This window comes from Acanthopagrus latus, chromosome 5 (genome assembly GCF_904848185.1).
Source record: "Acanthopagrus latus isolate v.2019 chromosome 5, fAcaLat1.1, whole genome shotgun sequence".
In the NCBI taxonomy this organism is placed as follows: Eukaryota; Metazoa; Chordata; class Actinopteri; order Spariformes; family Sparidae; genus Acanthopagrus; species Acanthopagrus latus.
Window position 1 is genome coordinate 15,627,980 of NC_051043.1, and position 27,557 is coordinate 15,655,536.

The following is a 27,557-nucleotide window of genomic DNA, read 5'->3' on the forward strand; positions in this document are numbered from 1 at the left end:
CTAGACATTCTAAAGAAAACAAACTTTATTTACCTCCGTACAGTAAACAGCTTTACAATATCCCTAACAAGATATCCATGTGTGTCTTATACATTACCTTATGTTGCCCCCTATATTAACAGAATACCTCCTTTGTATAATTTTCAATATATTATCCACTCCAAAAGCTATAGATTTCCATTAGAAAACATCTCTGCTCAAAGCAAATCACACAAAATATACACAAAAATGATAAATTAAAAAGACAAGCAACCAAACATCTGCAGTGCATCATTTCCTGACATTTGGGCCACTAAAAACTACCTTTGTCCTTCAGACATTTTCCGTTTGTGTACCACAGCCTTCATAACTTGAATAAAAATATAAATTAATCCACACAACAGCTTCGATCTGAACTGAAAATAAAAAAAAAAACAACTGTGAAACTGTGGAGTCTCGAGTGTCCTGATGGAATAATGCACTTAATAAATAATCAATTCATGTATTTAAGTGACGCTGTGTAGAGATGCAATATATAAGAATTGGCCACCTGTCAAATTCACGCTCAAAACATGCAAGGGAGCGGCATCCCAGCAGAGTAACCACCAGTTACTGCTCACTGCAGCTGACATTAGCTGCAGTTAGCCATGCAACCCAGTTTTTTGGACCAGGACGGGTCGGGGCTAGCTGGTTAGCATGCTAATTTCAATAGATGTCCCTGCAAAACAACACAGACAAGATCAAAACTCCTATTTATTCACATTCTGTCAATTTAACTTCCGACTGATTCAAATGATTACATGTTGCCCCTTTAAAGACTGTTTAAAGACTTTTCAGTGAATTTGCAATATGCTTTTCACCGGTGCTGAGACAACTAGTCGATTGATTGATTGATTGATTGATTGATTGATTAGCTGACTGACAGAGAATTCACCAATTACTTTGATAATCAATTCATTGTTTGTCTTTGCGCTTTTCACAAATGTTCTAACATTGTTTTTTTTCTTTCAGTTATTCCAGTGGCACACTCCAGACTCCACATGACACAGACTTGAAATAAAAACAAAAAAAACAGTCCAAATAATTCTAACATCCGCTGTTTGTGTAGATTTTTGGTCAGATTGCTGTCGTCTGAACGCTGCCCAGATGTCTCCATGCTTTGCTTCATCTTGCTCAGTATGCAAAGTGGACAGAACAGGGTTGAATACAGAAGAGCCTGTAAAGCAGTAGTGTGTGTTTCACTAGAGTTATAGATTCATACAGTACAATACAGCTGGTCCCAAAAAAATCCACCCAGCACCCCCCATTCTCTTTGAATGGGGAAAACACGCTAAAATGCACTTCTATGAAAGAAAAACATGAACAGAACAAACCGGACAAATAAATTATAACATCCTTGTCGTCCAACAACTGAAGGAAGTGAACAGAATACAGTGACACACATTGCACAGGCCTCAGATACTAATGTAACCCAGTTCCAAACTCTCTCCTTGTTTTGTTTTTCATTTTTCAGAACAAAGAGAGAATGCTGAAATGGGAAGGAGACGGCTGCTTGGCCCCGGGCCCTGGAGCTTTTTCCAATAAATGAAGAGAAATCAGTGTTAATCAGACAGTGCTTTGGTAAACATTTCTCTCTGAACAGACGTGGATTTGATCAGAGATTCTCATGGCTCTGTGGAGGAAGCTTACCGATAATGCTATAATGCATCATCTAATTTATCACACTGGTGAACGGGTGAGAAATCACAAATGCCACAGATTTCCTGTCGAGTTAAATTATCCAACGCTTAAAATCAGGAATCAAACTGCAACTTGCACATGATGAATATATTGCTGACAAAAGCGCCTCCCACAGTATCAGATCTTACATACTTACAGATATATGTAAATACAGCACAGTTTATACTGTATATACACACACATATTTTAAAGTATAGACTTCACATGTACTCAAATCTTGTTATCATTGATAACATTATTTTGCAAACTACATTCAAAACTTAATAATTTAAAAGTGATTTGATGCATAAGAAGAAATAGCAAGATCTTTTTTTAAACAGAGGATGTGGGAACCTCCGGAGTGGTCTGATGCATCCACCCCCTCCACCCCCACTGCTACAGTGCAACTAAAGTCATTGGTTAAATTGATAAAGGAAGCATAGTATTTTTTGTTTTGTTTTTTTAAAGGAACAGTTCACTATTTTGAAAATACTCATTCACTTTCTTACCCATCGTTCGATAAAAAGATCAATATCACACACATGTATGCGCCTTTTAGATGGATTCAAGAACCAGCAGGTGATTAGCCTGGCTAAGCGTCAAGACAGACAAATGGGGGGAAAACGGCTTCAGAAAAAAATACTTGTAGCAGTAGTAGACGCAGTTTTAGATGTGGTTTTTCAGTGCAGCGTCTCTGCCGTTTGCCACAGCCATCCCACTGTTCCACACCGACAGGTTTGGTCTGAATAAGATCATTCTGTCCAGTGTAGGACATCAGCTGTGCTCTCCCAGGAAGCTGCATGAACCATAGCTGTGCACCACACAGATTTTCCACTATGTTTTGCAGCCAATGTTCAACTTTAATTAAATTCTGACCCGACATAAGCTCAGCACTGAGAGGGATTGTGAAGAATCATGTGCCGCTTTTGTGTGTTTCTGATCGTCACTACGACGCCCGAGGGACATTACTGTATGAAACTGCTGTTTGTCATCTACGCATTACTTTGTAAGCTTTGTAGATGCACACTGGTGGGTTCCCCCCCCCTCTTTCCAGCCTTGATGCTATTTACCTCCCAGCTCTAGCCCCTACGGTACTTAAACCACAAACATGAGTGTGCCATTGATCTCTAATCTAATTCTCTGTGAGAACAAACATATTTTCCAAAAGTCAAACTACGCCTTTAAATTCTTTTTACAATCTCTGATGAAGGGTCACCCAGCACACCTTCTAAAGCAACAACCTCAGAACCAATCTACATCCTTACCTGTTAAAAATCTAATTTGTTCATGCTAAAGGCTACAACTGAGTTAAATCTTTTTTTACATTTTTTTTTTTCTTTTTATTTTGCATATCATTTCTCCTAGCTTAAAATTTCTTCTTTTCTCCCAGTAGGTCACACAAGTACTTATAGTATGTATTAGGTATTTGCTCAGCTACATATTTCCTGTATATTTATGTACAGTATGCTAACTTGAGTGCTGATGCTCTAGTTTCTGCGTTAACATGCCTACGGTCAATACTTATTGACTTGAATTGTGCGAGTTATTTCCATTTAGACAGAAAACTAAAAGCTAAAAGTTCACACTGTGGAAGAGGAGAACAAACATGGCTTAGTTTAGCAGTAGCCCATGACAGGACTTGCGCACATGCTACATGTTTAGTTATGCTGTGAGGTTAGGACCAATAAATAGAGCATAGTCTATAAAACAGTGACTAGAGTATTTTTGACAACCCTGCTCCGTCATTACTTCATCCACACCCAAACCCCAGAAAGATAAGTCTCAACAGTCCGTTTGCTGTAGCTCAGGTCCACGTGCCCAACACTTTGGGCCCAGTTTATGCTGGTAAAAGCTTCTTAAATCTGTTTGTTCAGCTTAAGTCAGTGCAATATTTACCATCCACATGGAAACTGCACATCCGCCATCCACCATCCGCCAGCGCTGAGAAAGCCATGTGCTTTAGAGTCTGTTTTGTTCGATGAGACATTTTATCTTCAGTCTGTAACTGTAAGTTGATGTGCAAAGCAACAAAACCACCTATTTTTTTCTTGTTGTTGATGGTATTGTCTGTGTTTTTTTTTGTGTTTGTCGTTTTACTACAAGGTTATTCCACGTAGTCTGGAGAGTCACCTCAGGTTGAAAGTCATGATTTTGAGCTGGTTGGAAGTCGGCAGGATGATGATGAAAGCTCTGCGAGAGGCCTAGGATCACACACCATACAGCCTGTGTGTGGTGTGTACATGCTCACACAAACTTTCAAAGCCATCACACACACACACACGCGCGCGCGCGAGGGTGCTCCATTCATCAACCTGAGAAGCCGACAGTGTTTTATTCAGCCTGGTCGGCGGCGGGGGGCAGCATGTCCCTCTCTCTCAGGTGGGAGTGCAGAGTGTGGAAAATGCTGAGCTGTTGTTCAGGCTGAAGCATCAACAGCTGCTGTAGCACCTTGCTTGGGTTCGGTCCCCTGCAAGACGATAATTAGAAATGTGACCACAATGGAAAAGCATGGAAAAAAGTACAATAAGCTGTTTAATCTTACAAATACATTTGAAATACTGGACACACTAAGAAAAAATAAACACATCAAAGAGAAACACAGCCTCCAAGACAACATCAACAAACCAGGAAGTAAAACAGAAACTCTCTTCTGCTCCTTCTTTTTTCCCCCTGAAGCTGCTGAGACTGCTACATAGACGGGAACTGAAAGTCGAGGGTCACACTGCAGATGCTAGCACTACTGCTACTGAAATAATCTGCTTGCATGTTTACTGCTGACCACTAGTAGCTGTGAGAGCTTTTACGATGGATAACATTTTCTTTAATGTAAGTAACTACCCAAGCAAGCAAAGTTACCAAAAAGTAGCTCAGGGACACCTTTGATTTTCTCAATTGGTCACATGACCCCTCATTATTGCAGTCCATTGAGTTTGTTGCAACGTCAATACTTTGGTGCATTAAAAAAGTCAATAATTGGAGCACTTCAGTGTGCCAGCAGTTTATTAGTTTATTTCTTGTTTTGCTCAATTCGGTTCGTCACCTACTCTTTTTGGTTGGATGTACATGCATACTTCTGTTTTTATAAGGTCGGTGAAGGTCTAAAATTTGTTTTGTTTGAGTTCTTTTGATTTCACAGCTATCTAACTGTTTACATTCAACAAACATTAAGTGACTGTAAGGAGCTCTTCCTCTGAGCCATCATTCCTCTTCTTACCTGATGAAGCTGGCTATATAGACGTGTGTGAAGGTGGCCATCAAGTACTGACAGTCGAATCGATCCATGATGCCACCGTGGCCGGGGATGGTGTCGGCAAAGTCCTGAAGAAGAGGAGAGAAGGGTGTCATACCAACAGAACTCAGGATTTTGAGGACCAGGGTACCAGGTTATCTGAGTATGACTCAGCCTGATTATTGTTTTCCCTTTTCAAAGGTAGAACAAAAGGTTGTTTTTTTTTCCTTTCTTTTTTTTTGTTTTTTATAATTTCTCTTCTGGTGCTGCTCTGGTGTTTCAATGCTACAATTTGACAAAGATCACCTGTCACACATATGGTGTCACTAAGTGGAGATGTGCTACAATGGCAGTGAACAAAATGCAGAAGCACTGCCTGTAGTAACATTAACTAGCTCAGTTCTGACTGAAGACTATCCACAGCAGGGAGCTGAGACCCCAGTGAGAGCAGTGGTGCTGCTCAGCGGTTGACAGTAGCAGGCTGCACTTTACCTCCACAACGTGCAGTAATGAGAGTGTGCTGCTGTGTCAGGGATTACGCAAAACACTGCTGAGCTACCTGTCACTTTAGGTAAAATCTCTGCTCCTCACCACAGTTGAAGTGGTCCAACCAGTTACTGCAGTATTCAAATATTCCTCCTCCCTTAAACTGATCTCTGTCTGTGAGCAAGCCATGGCAGAGACTTGAGGTACAGACTGCAGAGAAGTTAGCTACTTTTTTGTACAAATAAAATGGAAATAAGACATTTAAAAAACTCTGCCTGGTGGACGATGCTGAAACGATAAAATGATACATCAAGAAAGGTAAACAAGTTAAAAATACCCCTGCTGAAGAAAAAGTCAATCACAAATTAAAAAGACAATATGAGAGCAGAACTAAGATGTTTCCTTTACTTTGATTTTGAAGGCCCGCTTAAAGCCGCTTGCAAAGAAGCCGCCAAAGGGCCCGATGAGAGACGCAAAGGACGAGAGGAAGATGCTGTGGATCTGGAACGGATACAGGTTCACCGTTTTCTAGACACCAGAGGACATGGGACAGATGTTGAAATGTGATTTGATTGAACAGCAAAAAGCTCAAACACTCAAATATTTACATGAAAGAAATAATCTAAATAATTCTAAAATAGATTGGGATTCATCATGTTAAATACTGAAATACTAAATAGAGTCTGCAGCCATCTGGAAAAGATACCTATACAAAATGTAGTGAAATACTTATTTTACCCATTTCAGTGTGTTTTGTAGCACAGCAGGTAGAGTGTACTCCTGCATCACAAAGATGTCAGGAGGCTCACATTCAACTGTAAACTTGTTGGTCTCACTGTTGAAGCCCACAGGACACACAAAGTACTGGAACTGAGACAGGAGGTAGGCCAGCTGAGCGGTAAACAAAACAGAAAGGAAAGATCAGCTTCTAACTCTGCGTTACTTCAGTATGACATTAAATCAGCAAAATTGTTTAAGTAAGGATCATGATTTTGTGCAACCTTCACATGTGACTACAAACTGAAAATGTCACCAAGCTAAATGTTGATAAACATCAATTACTGAGTCAGAATGGTCAGTATATGTGGAGATGCTGCAAAATTGATTCTCTGTCCTGTTCAGCGTGTGATTATATTACAAAAATCTAATTTCCAACCGCATCAAAGAATATCTGACATTCCTTGTTGAAACGGAAGAGACATAAAATGTGATGGACTGTTATGAAAGCACTGTCCAGCAGTTAGGGAGCCTGTTGAGTAACTGCTCCCCATGTCACAATCCAAATAACTCATACATTTGAGCAATGGCTGTCTCTTATCTAATCAACCGCAATTAAGATGTCTCATTCTTTTCTTAAAATGTTGCAAGACAAAAATAAACACATCTCCTAGCTTTGGGGACTCAGAAACTGTGAGTAGAGGAAAGAAATGGACCATGTGAGTGAAAAACAGATTAAGTGAACTCACGATGAAGCCAAAGACCACAGTGGAGAAGAACCCTCCGATGAATCCCTCCCAGGTCTTCTTGGGCGAGAGCTGCAGGGAGGAGCAGAGACAGACACAGAGGCCGTCTTTCACATCAGCATGACATCAGCCTCATTACAAGATACATGTGATTTAAAATAAACTTCAGCTCTGTGTTTCTGAATGGCTCTGTGTGGACTGATGTACAGCCTTACGCTGTTACCGTGAGTTTAATCTAAATAATCTAAATTCTAAATTCCCTTGCTGAAGGGCAACTTACTGTCATGAATTCAGAGTCGGTTTACACTTTTCACAGCATTTCATGCTTCTCAAACCCCTAGATATACTCACAAACGTTACGCTTGTCTGAATGACATGTCTACCTTCAGTTTGCAAAACCATCACTGAGCATTCCTACTATTCAAACCATATAAACCAATTAAAAATTCTTACAGGCAGGTTTTTTGCTTATTTTCGTAATCATCAAGATAGAGAAATCTCTACTGCTGGTTTCTTGTTGTGATGCTGATCTGTTAATGGAAATTCTCTCTACTTTTGCACCTCTTGAAGACAGCAAAATCACTAAATGCAATCCCTAAAATAAGAACAGTGTATGATATACCTTGATCAGTGGAGTCCTCCCGAAGAAGAATCCAAACAAGTAAGCCATGATATCGTTACAGATCACAATGGAGATGGGAACAATGAACCTGGAGGGAAGGAATTTCCACAATATCACACCAAAACCAGATTAATTCTGCCTTAAAATGCGTTGGCTCCGTAGCAGGGAAGAATAACTTGTGTGGTAATCTAGCGTGGCAACATGTTACAAAAATTGTAAAAAAACAAAGATAACTATTATAAATCTAGTTTAATAAATCGCTTAAACATTTAAAGGTGCATTATGTAGTTTTGGGGAAGATTATTGAAGGATTATTTTCAGAACAGCTTGTTGATTCAGTTACGGAAAAATAAATTTATTTCTGAGTTACATTTATATTCTAAAAATTGATTGATTGATTGATTCAGATTATCAGTTCCTTCTCCAAAACCACACAGTGTCCCATTAATCAAAATGAAAAATTCTATATGTCCATACATCACTTGGACTTTCAAATTAACTGCCTCAGTAACCTTCTGTAGCATTAGCCAAACCTACAAGCCTACATGAAGAGCACCAAAACAGTGAGCACACACTTGTGACAACATATAGTCAGTGACAACAAGGCAGGTTTCCTACTGTCTGACTGCTTCCTGCTTACCAGATCATCCCTTCAAACAGGTTCTGAATGACAAGGTGGGACTGAGTTACCACAATCAACAGGGTCACATGGGTCCAAGCAAACTGGAATGGCAAACACAAGCACAAACACCACAGCGTCACTGCACTGGAATGTAGCCACGCCTGCTCAGAAGTTGGCTCGCGCCAGAAAACAGTGGATTCATAATGAACAGACAGACGAGGTGAATGACACCATCGAAAACCATGCTGCAGAGTGAGATGATACACATGTCAAAAACACTGAGGCAAAGAGGTGATGTGAGAGTGTGTGAAGAGCAGGCAGCAGGTGAGATAGCTTTGTCAAACGTAGCGGGAAGAATGTTGAAGAACATACATGCACCACAATTATTCAACTTAAACTAAACAAGCCACAACACAGCAACATAATGAACCCAAATGGTAACTCTATTACTCTATAATTACCAAACTTGGCTGCCTTATAACTTTTTGTTTTATGAAAATGTAGTTGTAGGAATCTAATGGTATTTTGGGGCCTGAACCCTGACACTCTGACTTGCTTTTTGCATAAATTTGTCTGTAAAATAACTGAATAAAAAAAGAGATAAAAATCCAACAATTCAATACATCCTTTTAAGTTTAAAACAACAATAAATGCAAACCCCCCCCAAAAATAATAAATACTAATAAAACATACTAATAAAGTTAGTTTGGGCCATGATGTTTTGTTGTGCATGAAGGTGCCCACAGATGGCAGAAAAACAACAAATTTTAAGTGAAATAATGCTGAAGTCATTGCTTCAAGTCTTGTATTTATCTAGGATCAAAGTCTACACTTTAATGTGGACAGCTAATCTGTGAGTAACACAGTACACCATAAAGGTAAAGCATTTAGAGCTAACAAAAAAATGAAACATGAGAAAAATGTCTCATGTCCAAAAAGATTTCTGCAATGGCAATACTATAAGATGTTTCAAAAACCTTGTAAAAAGGAGCAAAACAGGAAGGAAGAAGCAGTGGAGGAGGTGAAGCAGTGAGGTTAGTGTAGGAGTAGAGAGGAAGACGAGGAAGACGAAGAGGAGGAGTAGGAGGAGGAGAGGGTTACTTGGCTTATACACACCATATAAAACTGCAGGCGGTAATGTTTCTTCACTAAACTCAGCACAAACATGCAGAAACCTGTGAAAGAGTAGACAACATGCTGTCAATTTTTTTACTCTGAGTTGGAAAAATTAAAGGTAGATTAAAAAAACACATATCACACATAACATCTGAACAACTGTTTCTTAAACACAAACATCTAGGGGTATTTCATTCTTTGATGGTTCCGACTTTAAATCAGACGCATGAATCTGAATAGAGGAGAGGTGACGGCTGAAAGCTCCCGTGTGTGTCAGGTTTGTCAACATAAAACCTGGGAGGGCTCTCTGGGGAGCCGTTACTGCCAACAGATGGAGAAGATGCTGTCTACTTCACAATGTCCTTGGGGCTTAAAACTGCAGCTGACGCCTGGCTGGGTCAACTGAAAGACAACGAAGTCAGCAACGCTCAGGAAGAAATGTGTTCACTGTGCTAAACCACTAACTGCTAAGAGATCAGAGGACAGAAAGCTATTGTTACAGCAGCAGCAGCTGGTAACGTGACAGCTACTGATACAGTATGATTTGTGTGTTTATATTCAACACTTCTTCATTTGGTATATGAATAATTGGTGGGTCCATAGGCATCATATCATACCATGTTACTCACAAAGTTACATATACCTATGTTACTTTTGATCATTTTCTAACACATGATAAAAGGCCCTCAAAACGTATTTCCTCCATCAGCTTTTTATAATGATGCAAATCAGGATTTCAGAATTATTCAACTTAAAATGGGATGACAGTTATTATGTTGTTTGCATGATCTGTTAACACAGCCAAACTTGACTTATTTAAATGTTCCTTCAGGGTGTGATTATTTAACGTTGAAGGAGCACTATGAAGTTTTGCGGAAGACACTTTAATCAGAGAAAGATCTTCTGACTGATATTTTCTGCTGAAACAAACTAAATAAACAAACATTCTTTGTTTGTTCATGGCTAAATAAACTGAATGAACACCATAAAGGTGCTTTTAAACTGATCAAACTAATAATTCTGTATTAATGCAGCTGAGAGTGAGAACTGGTTTGAGGTGTGTTCAGTGCATTACCACACAATGGCAACACTGACAGACCAAAATAAAAGCAAACAATACCAATCTTGGCTTTGAATGTTATTCTGCTTTTGAGATAGTTCCAGCTGGCAGATCGGAATTGGTTATTCCCGCCTCTCCATTTTACTTATAACTTTACTTACTTAAGTAACTTATTACTTTATTCTAATTCTACGCTTCTGTTAGCTTTAAAATTGCTGTTCTTTCTCTGCTGTCCTTGGCAGTGTTTTTTCCAGGTGTTGATGTTGAACCGATTTCAAAAGCAGAATGATGATGCTACTTTAAATTCCTCAGGAAAATGCCTGTCAAGGTTGGATTAACTCAAATAACATTCAAAATGATGTTAGGTGATCTATTGTATATTGACAAGAATAGAAATAAGTTTCTCCAGTTAGAAATTACTAACTTATTTCCATTAGTAATCTAAAACACTATGGTAGTTGTTCAGCTTAATCAGCATCAATGTAAATTATATGCAGCTCACTGTATCATTAGCAACAACTAGCTTAATGCAAGCAACAGCTCAATGTTTGTGGTTTTATGACACATCTGGCTGCAATTTACCAGAGCAATAAAATATCCTATCAGTGAATTAAAGTTCCAAAGAAAAAGAGGAGCTCATGTTATTGTAAATCAGTTTGAAAATTCAAGAATTCATATGGTTTCCCTAAGGACTTTGAGTCTCTTTTTGCTTTATTTTCTCCCCAGCAATGTTATGCGTAACTGAACTCTACCATACACACAGGCAGTGTCTGGTGAAATCTGATCCACCTCTAAAGAAATAGTGAGTAGAGGCAGGGGGGGCAAAGTGTGTGTGTTTTGCGAGATACAGCAGTTGTATTGTCTTGAAGGTGGGACCAACCTGCGAGGTACAAAGCGAAGGAGATGAAGCGGTGATAGCGAGCCAGAAACTGCAGAGGTTCCTCTCTCTGCACCAGAGCCCCAAAGTAATCTGCTAAAGTTTCACCATAGAAGAAGTAGTTGACACAAATCAGGAAGTACCTAGACCAAAAAAAGAAAAAGGAATTAACTTTTGTTTATTCCTCAGTTTGTCCATGCTTCTAGGCATGGAGCCTTGTTGTCAGGCTGTGTACACATCTAAAATGTGTTAATGTATGAAAGTATGTGTGTGTACTTTCTTGCTGTACATTGACCAGGTATGTATGTGTGTGTGTGTGTGTGTGTGTGTGTGTGTGTGTGTGTGTGTGTGTGTGTGTGTGTGTGTGTGTGTCCTGTTATAACGTGTGGCCTTGGTGAAAGGGGCAAGTTTCAATTAGCTTTCATTTGCTTCCAACATGGCAGTGATCTTTGCTCCTGGCTGCACTGAGCGCTGCCGTGACATACTGTGGGTGTGTATGCAAAGGTGACATGTTAACAAAAACACTGGAGAAGTAGAAATAAGAGCTAACTCAGGCACTGAGGTAGCTGGTGGGTGTTGCATATTCAGCCACTACCTGCAAACGAAGCTGGTTTGAGTTAGTATTTTACTGAAGGAACAACAGAGTCAAATGGAGTGAGGCTGCCAGAGGAAATCACTAAGAGCTGCCTTCAAAAGAGAATCTACCTGTTTAGGATTTTGAATCTCCTTGCATTACCGTAAAGATAGCTCTGAATTAAAGTATGGCGTTTTTTTTTTTTGTTTGTTTTTGTTTTAAAAAGGACACTGTGGTTGAGATATAGAAGTAGGACTAGGTATCATTTTAATTTTGTTTTACGAGAGCTGAAATGGTACCTGAGTTGCTGTACAGTTTGTTTTGTATTTATATCAAAATACTGTCTAAACACAAGCGACGATACAAGGACTTAAATAAAATGAAAAACAAACAAACAAAATGACATAAAATGCTGTTTACTGTGAAATCCATTCTCCTTACCAGCTTAGTGTCCTGAACCAGGGCAGTTCATAGGAATGGTAAACTCTGTAGCCGATGGTAATGATTTCTTGGAAACACTTGATTTGGACGGTCATAACCTACATCAGATGATGGGAGAGGGCAGAAATAAGACATGAATGAGCCCAGGCCTGAGAGTCAGTGCTGACACTAGTGTATTTGCAAAGCTTTAAAGAAAAAAATAGGATAGATGCACTTACGACTAATATTAGAGCGATAGGTCCCATATAGATGATGAGGAAAAAGCCTGAAATCATGGCTAATGACAGAACCCCCCGTATCCAGTAGTTCTTCCATCTGTGGAGAATAGAAACCTTAAGTTACTACCTTAAAATGACATGAATAGTTGATCAATTAATGTAAGATTCATTTAAGTTTTCATTTTAAAAAAAGAGAGTAGAAAGTGAAAAGTATAAGACAGTTGTGTAAAATATCCAAAAATATGTCAGTACTCATTTTCCACAGTATCTAAACTGATACCAGTTGTGCTTTGTCGCTTTCTCTTCTCTCTGAGAGCGAGCTGACATACACCGCTGCAGGGTCCACATAGGCCCACTTTCTCACACAGTTCTGGCATGTTATATTCATCCAAAAATCTATATATGTTCTTAATGTTATATCTTTAACCATGTTATCTAATATCAATATCATATCTAAGGTATATGTAAGTTAGAAATTCCAGTATTCTGAACACACTATGACACAGATACTTGAAAGTATTCATCCTCTGACAACACTGAGTGTTTGCACAAACTTTTAAGGTAACTCATTCAATTAATTATAATTCTTGTAACATTTCTGTCTGGACTTGATGATAGTGATAAACATGTAGGTTGACAGGCATTTTTTCCATGCTGCTAGTGTCATCGTTACAAGTTGTCATTTTGATTGGTTGTCTTGGTTGGCAGACTTCAGAGGAGAGAACAAATGAGGGCACAAGAGGACGTGCTACAGATTAGAGACAGCATTAACCAAAATGGACTCAAACATGACAAGAAGACTGGGGCAGTCCAGTTTGGACTGACCCAATGACGTGGTACATTAAGTGAGTACTTTTTTGGCAATCAAGGTATTCCGCATATATTTGGTCCATTAGGAGCTGGTACAGCCAGAAGCCTAATAGTAATACACTGTGAAAAAACTAAACCAGTACGACCTGTGCATTCACACTAGCATGCCTAAAAGTGTGGAATGAGGCCTCGTCCTCTGAGTGTTTTTCCCAACACGCCATGCAGTGTGTGTTGCTGTGAGGCAAACTGCTGCACTGCCTGCTGCCTGGGAGCAAAACAAAAGCGAGGAGACAGCGAAAAGCTGCACAGGAGCCAAGCGGGGCAGCGTGCCTGGTGCCTGCTGTATGAATGAAGAAAAACAGCTGCATCATGAAAAAAAAGCTGCTACTGGCCACTGTGGTCTCTCTCTCTCTCTCTCTCTCTCTCTCTCTCTCTCTCTCTCTCTCTCTCTCTCTCTCTCTCTCTCTCTCTCTCTCACTTTCTGTCATTATAACTACCTACTCTCCTCCCATCTTCACCTTCAAGACTTATCTATTCATCCTTCTCTGGTGTCATTTTGCTCTTTTGTTCATCTGCTGCTCCTCATCTCTAGTACATCTTCCTCATCTCTCCATCTATGTTTCTTCATCTCTCTCTTCTGCCTTCTGATGATTTCCTTACTTCCCTTTCTCCTTACTTCCACCTCCATCCCCCCTTTCTCCCTCTCTCTGCAGTCTGTTCATCCCCAGGTCTCTCTGCAGCACACCGGCTCCTACGGCACTCGAGCCTGCAGGGATTAGGGCTTCCCTCCCAGTGAGCCTTTAAGCCCTGTGACCTGCTCGTCACTCATTGGTCACACCCACCACCGTGTTCATTTGTGGTGCTGCTGACTTGTACTGGCACATATTGACAAGTGTACCAGTCCTGAAGGACTGGCAAGAAGTGTTGCCACCCCACAAGAAAGTAAACTGTGCAAGAATAGTCATTGTATTATTGTTTGTGTAAAGATTTTTTTTACTTTGTTGTGTACATATAAACTTTCCCTTTCTAACTATGCCATAAGATTATGATGATGAAGATTAGTCCCCATTAAGCGTGAAAGTATGAAAGTATGGCGGAAACTGCGATGCTTTTTCCAGAGGCTTTGTATGCATAAAAGCAGATATCTCCAAGCCAAGTTTTCCTTAAAAAAAGCTACTTGCCTTCAATGTCACAGTAAAATATAATAATTTTCCTGGTTACTTGTTTTGCTCAATGTTTTTGAGCATCTTTCAAAGGTCAGTTCATAAAATCATCCCAAACAAAATACTATTTGCATGAGTAACAACAACACTTTGTCCAGCAGGTTTGTCAGCACTTCACATTCAGGTGGACAAGAAATACTTGGCTATAGCAACGTATGATGGTTAAGTGACTTATCACAGGTGTGTCCATTTGTAGAGACTGGATTATCTTTTCCTTTGTGCAGACCCGACTGGTGGGTTTATCTTAAAATCTACACATGATCCTAACCACCATTTGGAAATTTAACATGCCTTATTGAGGCTGGACATATTTGGTGATCCATTTACAACTCTACTTGCAAATATACACCTCACTGGAATAAACGGATACATACATACATACATACATACATACATACATACATACATACATACATCTGCCAAATTTACAAGTGGGCCCAAATATTTAAGAATGTGCTGTAGAAGTAACAAGTAGGGATTTACAGTTGTGTTTTTTACAGGGACAATAATGACACAGATTATTAGTAATCCAAGAGAAGTTTTCACATCACCACCTAGAAGAATGGAAGGAAGGATGATGATGCTAAATGTGAACTTGATCATTTTTGAACTAAGACTGTTAGTTCAATGTCAGAAACATGACTATATAATCCTGTGATTCTGAATAAAAAAGATATAGGGAACAAAATCATCGGTAGTCTCTGATCAAAAGCAGAGAGGACCTGTTTGGACTGATTTTTTCTTAACTTAAATGTACTACTACATGTACATGTAGTACAAATGCACTGCATTAATAAGGCCATGTTCAAACATGTCTGCAGGTTCCAGTCTATTTCTGGTCCAATTAACCTACATGCATAGGGGAGAGATGATCAATCACTCTGTCAGGATCTTCTCATGAACAATGTAAGGAAAACTGCTTCTAACAGCAAAATGATAGGCTACATATTATTATGGGTTATAGCGTACATTTGAACCTCAAACTTCTTTGGTTAAAGGTATGTTATGATATATTAAACCCTGTTTTTTAATTTCTGTAAAATCAAGACTTTGAACACTGAGCCTATGAAGTTTGCAATTTTTCTACTTACTTATAATCTAAGATTTCACACCTCTCCTACTTCTTTTGAGTTTCTGGCAATTAAAAAAGCACAATCTCACTGGCTGACCAGCACACATGCATACAAAAAAAATCTTTGTTAAAGTCTGGATGAGTGATTTACTTTGTCATTTTGTTAAAAAAATCAATCTGTACTGTATGACACACTTACTTCCATTTGAGGCTATTTGTTTCAACATGAAGATGATGAGATATAGTTCAGCAGTGGGCCCCTGTTTTTACTGGCTTGATACCAACTTGGACAAAGCCAGTTTAGACAAAACTCCTCTGAGTATTTATAAGTCCATGCTAAATGTTAGATCCTTGTACCATCATCACACCACACAGCGGAGTGGCAGAATCAGGCCACAGAGTAATTCCTGTGAAATCTCTAAGCAGTGACTACACCAGGGTGCACTTCAAGAATGAACAGCTGTTGGCATCCATCTCTTGTGAGTATCTGCGTTCAGGCAGAGTGTATTGTACCTGGGCGGCAGGCCCTCCAGAGCTTTGTTCAAGTATTGTGGAGTGTTGTCTGTGTCTGCTGTGGAGAGAGGAACATCTGGAGTGTCTGCTTTGGAGTCACCATCACATTCTCCCTCCACGTCGCCTTGCAGGTCAAGCCTGTCATCACCATCACCCTCCTGCAGGGACAAGCACAGACACACCCAGATATTCAAATACTGACTTGAGATAGTGAGCATTTACTGTGAAAACACAGACAGACAGCAGGGCAGTGTGCACAAGGTGATAACAGAAGAGTATGATGCTGCATCATCCTATAAAGGGATAAGATGAGCACTGCGAGCACCTCTGAGAAACGACAAGTAAATGTTGAGGTAGTCAAATACAGTATAGTGGAGCCTGGTGTGAGGAGTCAGACAGGGCTCAGCAGACAGTGCTTTATTTAGGACAGAGTTTAGTCTCTCACCTGGGAGAGGGGGACTCTACAGAATTGATGCATGTGTCCTCTGAGGTTGGCTGGGACTCAAGTAAGTCTGCAAGCGAAGGTGGAAGTCTGCATGTTTGTTTTTGTGTGTAACAAATGGTTTCTTTTGCACCAACATAATATATGTACTCAAAGTCTTAATAACTTACTCAACTTTAATTAGCTGGTTCTTTTATTTCTAAATGTAGTTATCATCATTTGATGTCAGCGTGACTTCACTGCTTATACAATAAATTCAGAATAATTTCTAAGACATACTCCAACATTGTGACATCTTATCAGATGTATCTTGATGTGATGCTACAGATCAACTAAATCATAAAAAAAATATTTTCAAACCATTTCTCGAGATCCTTTAATGAAGTATTTTGTTCCCATTATCATACTAATGTTTTTCTAGTGACCTAATATATCTCGACACAAACATAAATATTCCACACTTTCATCATATTTCATCACAAATGAATAATTCTCAAAAAGTCCATAAAAGGAGAGAGTTTGATTTCAATGTCATCTGGAAGCTGGAGGATTACTGTCTCAGCCTGACTGAGCTGAAAGTCTAAACCCGGTGTCGACAGGTTAACAGGCTGCTGGCCGGGAGGCGAACATCTTTATTAGGGTTAATGAATCTTTAATCTGGATTTAATCCCAGTCTACACACACAGCCTCTACGTGTGCTCTGTTTCTTCTATGTGCTCACAACATGCAGTAGATCTGTTTTCTTTAATGTGACAAAGAATGGGCAAAAGTGGTGCTGCAGCAGATTGAATGACTAGTTGCCAAATTTTTAATTATTCACCAACTATCATAATAATTTGATTTTGGGTTGAGTATTTGTATGTGTTTATGTCCAACATACCTGAATGTTGCTGTGTTACTGCAGTTTACCAGAATTTACTGTAAACAAGGTACTCTGCTAGTAAAACAGTGATTACAACTCAGAAAATGCATCTGAGAAAATGTAAATAAGCTGCTGGTTATATACCAGTCCAGAAACTAATCTTAAAAAATATGTACACATTTTCTTGTTTTCTGATATCTAATATAACCATCGCAAATTTCAAACATCTTTTTTTTTTTTTAAACTTTGCATATATATGCATACTTTTTTTTTTTTTTTTTTTTTTTAACTTTTATTGTCCATATGATTGCCAACTATAAACAATTACAGTCAGCAAAATGTTGAGACAACATAACTTTGGCACCTTTATTGCTGCTGCTGCTGGTAAAGCAGTAGAACATCTGCCATATTTACAAAAGTCAGAAATCAGCACTTTGGGTTTGAAAAATGCTGACCCAGTGGCGACGGAGGGCCAGAACTGAGAAAACATGAAGCACTTTCAGATTTAGCATTAGTGTGGACATGGACACTCTGACACTATCAATAAGTAAGCACAGTGACATGCTAGAAGCTAAGGCTAACACTTTTGTTCTTGAGTTAACACCAGTAATGGTCTATCATGTAACAAAACAGCAAGTGGAGATGCTTCTCCAGCCCAAAAGAGGCTATTTTCACAACCAAGTGAAATTCCTCCCCACCTCATACACCGATTGTTTCCTTTTGCACTTGAGCAGCTCGCTGATGCTCCTGGACATTTTTTTCCTTTAATGGCTCCTTTTACTCAAACGTTACTAAATACGGTCAGTGGGGGCATCAGGGTTAAATCAGAGGGCTTTTCATTTAGAAATACGGCCTTTGATCTCAGTTGGACGCTGTAATTAAGTGGAAAAGTGCTGAAAGTGGGAGCAGGCTGAGGTTGAGCCAGAGGGGGTCACTTAAGTTTATGTTGGGAGTTCAGGAGAGAGGAGGTGTAACTGAAGATTTCTACTCAGGATTTAATGAGGAGACTGTGGAGAGCTACAGGGTCCTATCTGCTGTGTACCTCACACATCTTGACTGAAAAAGGGAAACACAAGACACACAACAGCCACTATGGAACACTGCACTGGGAACAGTGGTTCCTAAAAAAAACGCTCTTGGAAGTAATTTTGTGTAATCCTGCTGATAAACCAACCAACAAAAAAACCCAAATGGATATGGGTGAAAAGCCAACCTCCTTGGTGAAGACAATTAGAGGTGAAACAATTAAACAATTGATTAGTAGATCTAGTAGATCTATCTCAGGGTTTTCCACCGTTAGTCAGACAAAACAGTTCACTGTGGCATCTGGAACCATTTTCCCATGAAAACCAAATAATGCATTTTTGTTCAATTTCAAAGTTAGGAAATAGCAAAGAGTAAGAAATTAACATACTGAAAAATGATAGCTTATCGTGAAGTACAGATTGCAGGGATGATACCAATTTTTCATCTAATTAAAAATATAAAAAAAACAAGGGTTGTTTCTATACAAGAATTTGTGCAGCAAAAGCCTCCTCAGGACGGTCACTTTCAGACTCTGATTGGAAGGTACGCTAATACATGCAGGTATCACTTGACAGCAGCAGTTATTTTCATTATTCCATTTCTCCTACCATTGTAACTGCTTACCAGCAACAAAGCTACTATGACAACCTGAAAGCTGGTAACTTAGCAGACAGAAAACGGCACTTTCTCACTCTGGTTTCACTGATACAGTTGGTCGGCAGTTCAATTAGTGTTAAACATTCCTGAGCTTTGGTCTGCACACTAATCCATACACACAAATGTGTTACATGCAGAGCTACAGTATTACAGCCTAATCTGGGTGAATGTACTCTGTCTGTTAATTAAATGGTCAAACACTGTTAATCTTTTGTTTATTTAGTAAGGTACGCTAACTACAGTGCAAATACTTCACAGTCTAACACTTCAAACAATGCTGCAAATGTGTGCTGTAACAATTCAAGTTATTCTGTGGGGTTAAACAAGTCCTGAGTACATGTAACCAGTAGATACAAAATGAAAACTTTGCTAACAGCACATGAAATTAAGCAGCTATAGCAGGAGGTGCATCCAAAATAGACTTTCTACCCTATGTGCATGTAAGGAGACAGTACAGCAAAAGCAGTATAACTGCCCTTGTAGCTCAGCCGACCTCCACCATCCCCTTTGTGTATGAAGGAGATCAGATCAGAGGACAGGTAACGAGCAGCATCAGCTCCACACAAAGACAGCCTTTGACAGCCCAGAAGAAAGAGAAGAAAAGAACTACAGCTGGTGCTTTCTGGAGCAAGACCTCAGCTCTTTGTACAGTATGCACAGGTAGTTCTTTATCAAGAATGAATATACCAGAGCTAAGTTAGTATTCTTTAAGTATTCTTAAAGAAAGGAAAATAAAAAATTGGACTTGTACCTAGATTGTTTTTCGAGAGTGATAATGACTGATATACAATTAAGTAATCTAAAAATACATCTCCAGTCATAACATGACAACAAATTCCCCACAGGCTGGAAACAAAAATGATGACTCGCCTTTAATAGAGGGTTGTGACAAATTAAAATGATCATGATTTAAAGTAACGATTCAAATTGTCTGCAATAGAAACAGAACAAGTCAGGGGAGACCTTGCCCTTTGACTTTTATAATGGCAGAACTAATAACATAAAGACAGAGCATTTCAGAGTTAGAGGATTAACTAGTCATGCTAGTGTGCCGTGCAGATAAAGAGCTGTTTCCTGTTCCTGTGTGTATAAGCATGCGTGTTTGATTTTGACTGTGGTGGCTCAGTTCTGTCTGCAACAGTGGGATGAAAGTTTATTTTCACCTCATTCAAACCCTTGTTTTCTTTAATCAAACACCGCTGTACTGAAATACATTTATATTTCTCAAGAAATCTGTCAATTGTCAATTAAAAGGAGATGGTTTCATTGCAATCTTAACAGAAGGCTGGATGACTTCGTTTTTTGGGGCACACAAGCTCACATCTGCTTTTTTGGATAGCAAAAATAACGTATTTTTGGTGCAGTAAACAGACAAAAATATAAACTTGTTCAGCACCCCCACCAGTATTGTCATTTTACAATGGAGCAGGTTCTCTGAAACAGCCTCAACTGGTAGTGCAGTCAACAATTTCATCAGTCCCACCAAAAACCTGGCTTCAAATTTCTGAATGACTGTTATAAATTAAAAACTTAACCACACAAAAGCGGTGCCTTCAACTGTGATGCAACCAGTCACGGAGTATGAGTGTATGAGCATTCTGCTTGACAAAGAGAAATCAAAGGTGCAGCGAACCACAGTCGTAATTTCATCTCACTTGAGAGAACCCTAATTTAGCCTGGAATGGTCAATAGCAGAGGAGGAAAACAAAGTGACATTCTCACCACAAGACAAGACACACACACACCTGTGAGGTCCAGACCAGCAGGCAGCACCAGAAAGTGTCTGGCTCTGGTCACTGGGGAAAGGATCATCTACAAGGGCTTAATAGGCTAATCACCAACAAGCACTGACCTGAAGTGGCACTGCTGCTAGCAGCGAAATTCAGCTCTCAGCAGCATTTTTCAACCCAGCTGCTGCACAAAGCAAAGGACACATTTTGCAGAAGACAAAACAGTCTGTAGGCACATAGATGGTTATGTGGGACTAAAATAGAAATTAGTAGTGTTGGATGGATGAAAAAAGGTGGAGAACCTGACCTTGACCCGAAAGCTAATGTGAGCATGTCAGCATTCCAACAATGAGCATGTTTAAACCAGCTGCAAATTCAATATTCAAATTAATCTAAATTATCTGGGCAGTGGAGGTTGAAAACCATGAAAAACTAGGTTAAACACTCCTCTTCTGTCCAAAGACATTTCTAACCAGGGCTGTGCACTAGGAAGATGTAAGCAGCAGAGCGTTTAACGGCCTGCTGCCACAGCCACCACCACTGGTGCTACTGCCGGAGGCTTCTGACGGCCAGCCGGCCAGCAGACAGCCCACCAAGGTCAACTGTCATGTGGAGTCTTCAGCAGCAGCTAACTGCCCCAGCAACTGCATGCAGGAGCATGAAGGGAGAGCAGTGATGTAAAGAGCACTGATTCATAATGTGAGTCGAACACAATCTGCTGGGTATGCATGTCTGGATGTGTGGCTCACTAAGTAATGAAAGTAAATATTGGCCTTGGAAAAAAATAAACAGGGAGGGTGTGACTATATGGGAGCATGTAGCTCTATAAGAGCCTCTTTTTTTACTCTGACTAAAGATAGTGTGCCTCATGTGAACATGATCTTCTGGGGTGTTGCTGCATGGTGTGTGACACAACAAACTGATCCTTTAACCTCCCGAACAAGACACAGATAGGGCTGACTCATTCTGGTGTAAACCCCGTTAGCTCTGTACTGAAAAGCTGCTTCTTACTGAGAACATATCAAAGTAGCCGACACAGGAAACCAAAGTTTCATTAGCCAGCATTTAATAGATGGCTTTATTTTTCACTCTCTGACAGTTTGCAGATCTTAAATGCTTTCAGAAGAGCAAGAGGACTTGCAGCTTGGATTGTCAGACACAATGGTTTGGGAGTGGACAGCAGTGCACATCCAGTGTTGCTCAGTCCTCTTCTTTTGGTTTCTTGGGCTGGATCACACCTAGTTTGTTCCGCCTGGTCTGAATCATAGAAAATTTATATTTTGCTGCAACATGTAACGTAATAAAAAAGAGGTTAATATCATGTGATTACAAGCCAGTCAGGGCTTGTAAACAAAAGTAACATGGACTCACAAGCAGCTAATTAACAAGACGGAGGTTTGCCACCTTGTCATCCTGCCAAGTTAGAGATTTTGGTGGCAGGAAGTCAAAACAAGTGTTTCTAATTCAGCTGTACTTGGCCTTCCAAACATGAGAAAGTTCTGGCCCTGAGTCACCATCCAAGTGACATTACCCGTCTTCTTTTACCCCTCAATGCTTTCCTTCTGCGGTAACTTCCTCAAATCATTTAATTATGTTAACCCCTCATGGACAACATTGGATTTCTCTCTGTGAGTAATCCAGGTTTCCAAAAAAAAGGCTCCAAATGTGCTAGACATGGATGCATCCTTTAACAACAACGAAGCCAGAAGGTGACACTCCGAGTAGCTGGTGTATCCTAATTTCTTCATCTGCTCCAGCTGGGTGCTTTCAAAAGACACACACCTCTAAATGGCAACATGCTAGTTGCCAAAGTGTATGCAAAGCCAAAAATATTAGAAGCATTTATCTTGTGGCTGAGTGGCCATTTGCCAACCTAACAAAACACAAAAATATATAAATGACCTCATTCTCAAATGCTCAAAGCATTAAAATTGTACATAATTCTGTCAGATTGTGCAGGGGGACCATTTGTGTAATGACTTTAAAAAGAACTGAGCTGGCACTGTTAACACCAACAGTCCCCCAGTCCTCTGAGCTTACAGTCAAGACTGCTAGCTGCAGGGATAAAGTTAACTAGCTAACTTACTAGCTAGCATACTTGGCAGCAGTTAACAGTTACTCAGTGACACGCTTTGATTCCGTTTTGAGTATGAATTTACAGGTTGCACTTTTAAAAGGTGAATTCTGACAGAAAGTGCAACAACACATCATTTACTAATTTGACTTTTTGTTTGAGAATCAAGACCAGTTATTGGGGGACAGTTTGTCAAATAAGGGACAAAACAGTGTCCTTGAAATCTGACTTGGGCCTATGCTGACTTTCAAGGTTAGGGATGATAAAGTAGTGGTCAGGTCAGGGTAACTCCAAGAAATAAGTAAGTCTATGAAACGTCCCAAAAAGTGACATAAATCGTCTTAGTTGACATGCCGAACATGTGTGTGAACAGTAAAATCTTTCATTTTCTAAGTGGAGACAGGGTAATGCTTCTGTAAATATATAAACCAGCTTGCTTTCTCATGTGTTGAGAGAGAGAGAGAGAGGGAGAGGGCTTCCTGGGGACAGCTGAGGACAGAGGACAAACAAGTTGGGACATTAATAAGGCTTCAAGCGTTGCAATCAGCCTGAGTGACCAAACATACACACAGCTGGTCAACAGTAACCATGAGCAAACACTTAAAAATGTCATGTGGTCGATAGAAATCAGTTCTACGAGTCGGTCAGTTTTTAGACTGATTGTCTTCAGTGATATCTGATATCCAAGTCAGTCAGAGGCTGGATGGCTGCTGGTTCTGTGTGTTGCACAAGGTGGACCATCATGATGCAACCACACCTACCCGACAGGATTTACATCAGCCGTTGATCAAGGTGATGAACAACACTAAATCTACATTGCTGTGGATACGTTCACGCATGAAATCAGTATAAATCCTTTTCTGATAACACCAGCAATTTGAGTGAAATAAACTGAAGGCCTGGGTAGTTTGTGGAACGTTAGTCACTATGGTTTAACAGACAACAGAAGGAAAAAGACTTGGCATGAGCTCTGACCCTGCTGAATGGATAGTTGGAGTATGTAAAAATGTTTTGGACTGAAATTCAAAGACGTTTCAGTATTACGGTGATTTTGGTCACTGTGTCGACAGACTTCCTGAAAACGTGACCTTGTCTGAAGCAGGCATGCAGCAGCACTTATATACAGTATGATTTAAAGTAGGTCTCTGGGCCATTTTGAACTCCTAGGCATATTTTCAGAGACATTATAGTGTCGGTGAGTGAGTTCTTTTCTCTGTGAGGCCAGTTAATCAGGTGGCCGGGTGGGATTGTTCAAAGACTTGTGCATACATTACACAGAGGCTGGTGGGTGGACGCCTGAGTGGAGCTGCTGGGTGGAGTTAACTCTGTCTAACCTTTGAAACTGCCCCACTGAGGTGAAGACTCAGGAATAAGGAGATGTAAAGTTGTCCATAAATGTGTGGTAGCTGATAGAGGTTAAGCACCATTCAGCCAATAGACCTATGGAGATATTCAAAATGCAAAAGAGGCTGGCCTCTATAAAATGACTGTGATTGTCAAATGTGCATCCGTACAAACATATAAAGAGGAAGACTAATTATCATACACAGATTCTGAAGAATATCGTTACAGTATGTACACTTAGGGCTGCAGCTAACTTCTTGATAACTGCATCAATTGTTAGATTGTCTGCTCTATAAATTGTCAAAAAACAAACAAACAAACAAAAAAAGAGCCAGCTTCATTCCCAGTCTACAGCTGAGATGGACTTGGCCAAAGCATCATAGCTCATTTTTCAAGCTGCTTCAAGTGATGCTTAGACTAAACCTAAATATAAAAATAAGAATTAAAAAATCAAATGTCAGGGTTTCATTTTGGAAACATAAACTGTAGCTATACCTGCCATTAGTTGCAGGTACTGCAGCTTACACTGACTATTAACAATTCAAATGTAATGCTTCTTTATATATATATATATATATATATTGATTGCCCTTTCCATAAGAACCGCTGTGTGGTTTACTACAGCAGTTACCTTACACATGGCTATACAATCACCTCCAACAACAACAACGAAATCAAGAAAAGAGCTCTAGTAACGGCATCAGACCAGGATCTAAAATCTGATAAACTCTCTAGTAAAACATATAAGAAGAAGAGGAAGGAAACAGCTCCTGATTTCTCAGCTCAGTATGTACTGTTTTTTTACCCCGTCATGAGTCTGTGGATAGATGATGTTTCCTGGATGTCGACTAAGGTATGTGTGATTTGGTCGAAGGCTCCAGCACTGACTGAGTGAGAGTGCCTTCAGTGGATGGCAGATTTGTCACCTGCTCTTACCAAGAATATGAATGAACCATTGAGCTCTGTCAGTACAATTATAGGTAATTATTTTAGCAGCACAATTAATCCTTGAAAACAGAACAACAGAACAAAAGTAAAATGGCACTTTGCACAACTTAGATTTCCCGACTGGCCTTTAAAATCTTGCCAATTAATGATTGAACTGATTCAAACCTTTTTATTTCTCTTAATTAATTATTGACTCACTGAAGGGGAAGGTATGCCTGCCATCTGTCACTGCAGCACACATGCAGGTAGAAATGTATTAGTTGATCTTGTTGATAAGAATAGTTCAAATCAGTGAGCAGAGAGAGACACACAAGACATCTAAAATACGATTATTCAAGGCTTGTACATCGAATTTTGGATACGACAAGACCTCATCTGTCTGACGCTACAAACCAAGAGGCCCTCCCAAGCCCTTTATCTTCTCTTAATGCTCAACAAATTTCAACTTTCAAGCTAAATATTCACCTGTCACTCACGGTTTGGACTGATGACATGAACCAGTCTGTTTCATAACGACAGTGTGGAAACGTCCCCAGCCTCGATGTGGGGACGTGAAGCTCACACCAACTAGAAGAGTCGTTATTTCTTCACACGGAGCGATTTGCGTGACTGTGTCGTGTAGTATGGTTGCGGGATTACAGGAGCCAGCAGCGGCTAACTAACTAGCTTATTTAGCTCCCCTGCTAACCTGGCGACCCAGCTAGCTTGGCTACTTGGCCAGCGTCTGTCAACAACCGGACTAACTTGTTCCGAGGGCGAGGTCCCACAGGGAGACTGGCACCTTTCGGCTCGTTACGGTGCGCTTTACCTTGTCGCTGATATTGTCGGTGCTGTCAGGGTCTCCTCCGCCTCCGCCTCGCTTCCTCAGCTCCGTCATGTTTCGCTCGTGTCGCTGCCGGGACGTTAATGTGTCACATAAGCCGACCCCGGGGGAAGGAGGGAGGGAGGGAGGGAAGGAGGGAGACGGGGATAAAAATCCTGGTGTTTTTCAGATAAAGTCCTGGATGTGTTTTGTTTTTCTTAATTCCAGTCTGGACTTCACAGCTTGGTTATTGAAGGTCAGCTTTCCTGAAAGTCGGCTGGTGCTGCAGAAGCGTTGCAACAGAGCTCGACGAGACACTAACGACTCCACTGCGTGTGTTTGTTTATCACCGCAGTCCCCGTCCCCGCTCCGCTCCTACAGCACGGCAAGGTCCATAAAGCAAGCACACACAGCTTCCGGTAGAAGCTTTCACAGTAAAAGCTTCGCTGAGGAAAATCTTCAAATCAGTGGTTGAAAAAGTGCTTGAGTAAAGTACAATTCTGAGTTACTTTTACTCTACCTTCATATTACTCTATACTTTATATTTGTACCGAAATATTGTGCTTCATACTTCGCTACATTTTGTTTGATGGCTTGAGATTAATGATATAAAATATAATCAAAATGTAAATGATGATGCATTATCTCTTGAGATAAAAATTGTATTCATCACTGGGAGTAAACTCACAATTACTTTATATACCCAGAACATAACATAGTTAAAATTAGCCCCACCTTTGGCAACATATAAATGAAATGTAAGTATATGTTGTGGTTAACAACAGTAAAATCCTGCATCCGCATTGCTGCATCAGTATAATGTGCAAATATACTGTATAGTATATAACAATATAATTATCACAGGAGCTGTTTGTCTGCATAACAATTACTTTTCATGTTTAAATCATATTTTTGCTGGTAAGATTGGGACTTAAATGCAATATCTTTTACTACACACTATGTGTGTATTACATGGGTGCAGTTAACCCATGCAATTGCCCCTTCTTGGTCATTTGTGTGTAGAAAGTGTGGAGAAAAAGTGTATATAGTCTTTTTTATTTGATTTTTTTTATCGGGTATTTTCATTCTGTAATTCAATTTTTCTAATTTGACTTGCTTTTGTCCTGTTTTTAATTCTTTAATCTATCACTCAATCGCTGATGTAAGGTGAATTTTCCCCAGTGAGAGATCAATAAACTCATATCTTCATATCGGTCATATCTTTTACGCAACTGCTTTGCTAGCTTTATATGAATAAAATATCACAATATTAACCAAAAAAAATCAAAAATCAAATAAATAAAACACAAAAACAAAAACAAAAACTTTCTTTGTACTTTTGAACCCAATGATTAAACTTTAAAGTAAAAGTGCTAACTGAGTAGTGAAGAATAGTTCTTCTTGTATGTTTTCTAAAGGTCAGATGTTTTTTCCCGGATCACTACAGATTGTGTTTTATTTTGTGTCCTACTGTACAATTTGTTCAATATCTAAAGACTTGGCAACCGTCAGATAAACTAGGGCAGTGAAATGATCTCCCTCTGAAATTCAGGAAGAAATTAGAAATTGTCTACAAAATTAATATTTAGGCCTAAGTCTAGTGCCACTGTCATTTAACACACCACAATACAATTCACTCAAGTGTGTG

The 27,557-nt window shown here is 39.7% G+C and overlaps 1 protein-coding gene across 1 annotated transcript; it reads right to left on the reverse strand.

Moving 5' to 3' along the window:
* Position 1: 1 nt before the first annotated feature.
* On the reverse strand, positions 2 to 26,348 carry cds1 (CDP-diacylglycerol synthase (phosphatidate cytidylyltransferase) 1). Its single transcript, XM_037098686.1, has 13 exons — positions 25,916 to 26,348; positions 16,025 to 16,182; positions 12,407 to 12,503; positions 12,189 to 12,286; positions 11,177 to 11,316; positions 9,237 to 9,295; positions 8,139 to 8,221; positions 7,499 to 7,586; positions 6,880 to 6,948; positions 6,152 to 6,304; positions 5,822 to 5,941; positions 4,913 to 5,016; positions 2 to 4,165 (listed from the first exon to the last, which is right to left on the reverse strand). The coding sequence occupies exons 1-13, from the start codon at positions 25,982 to 25,984 to the stop codon at positions 4,030 to 4,032; spliced, it is 1,374 nt and encodes a 457-aa protein (XP_036954581.1). The 5' UTR covers positions 25,985 to 26,348; the 3' UTR covers positions 2 to 4,029.
* Between the last annotated feature and the right edge of the window lie 1,209 nt (positions 26,349 to 27,557).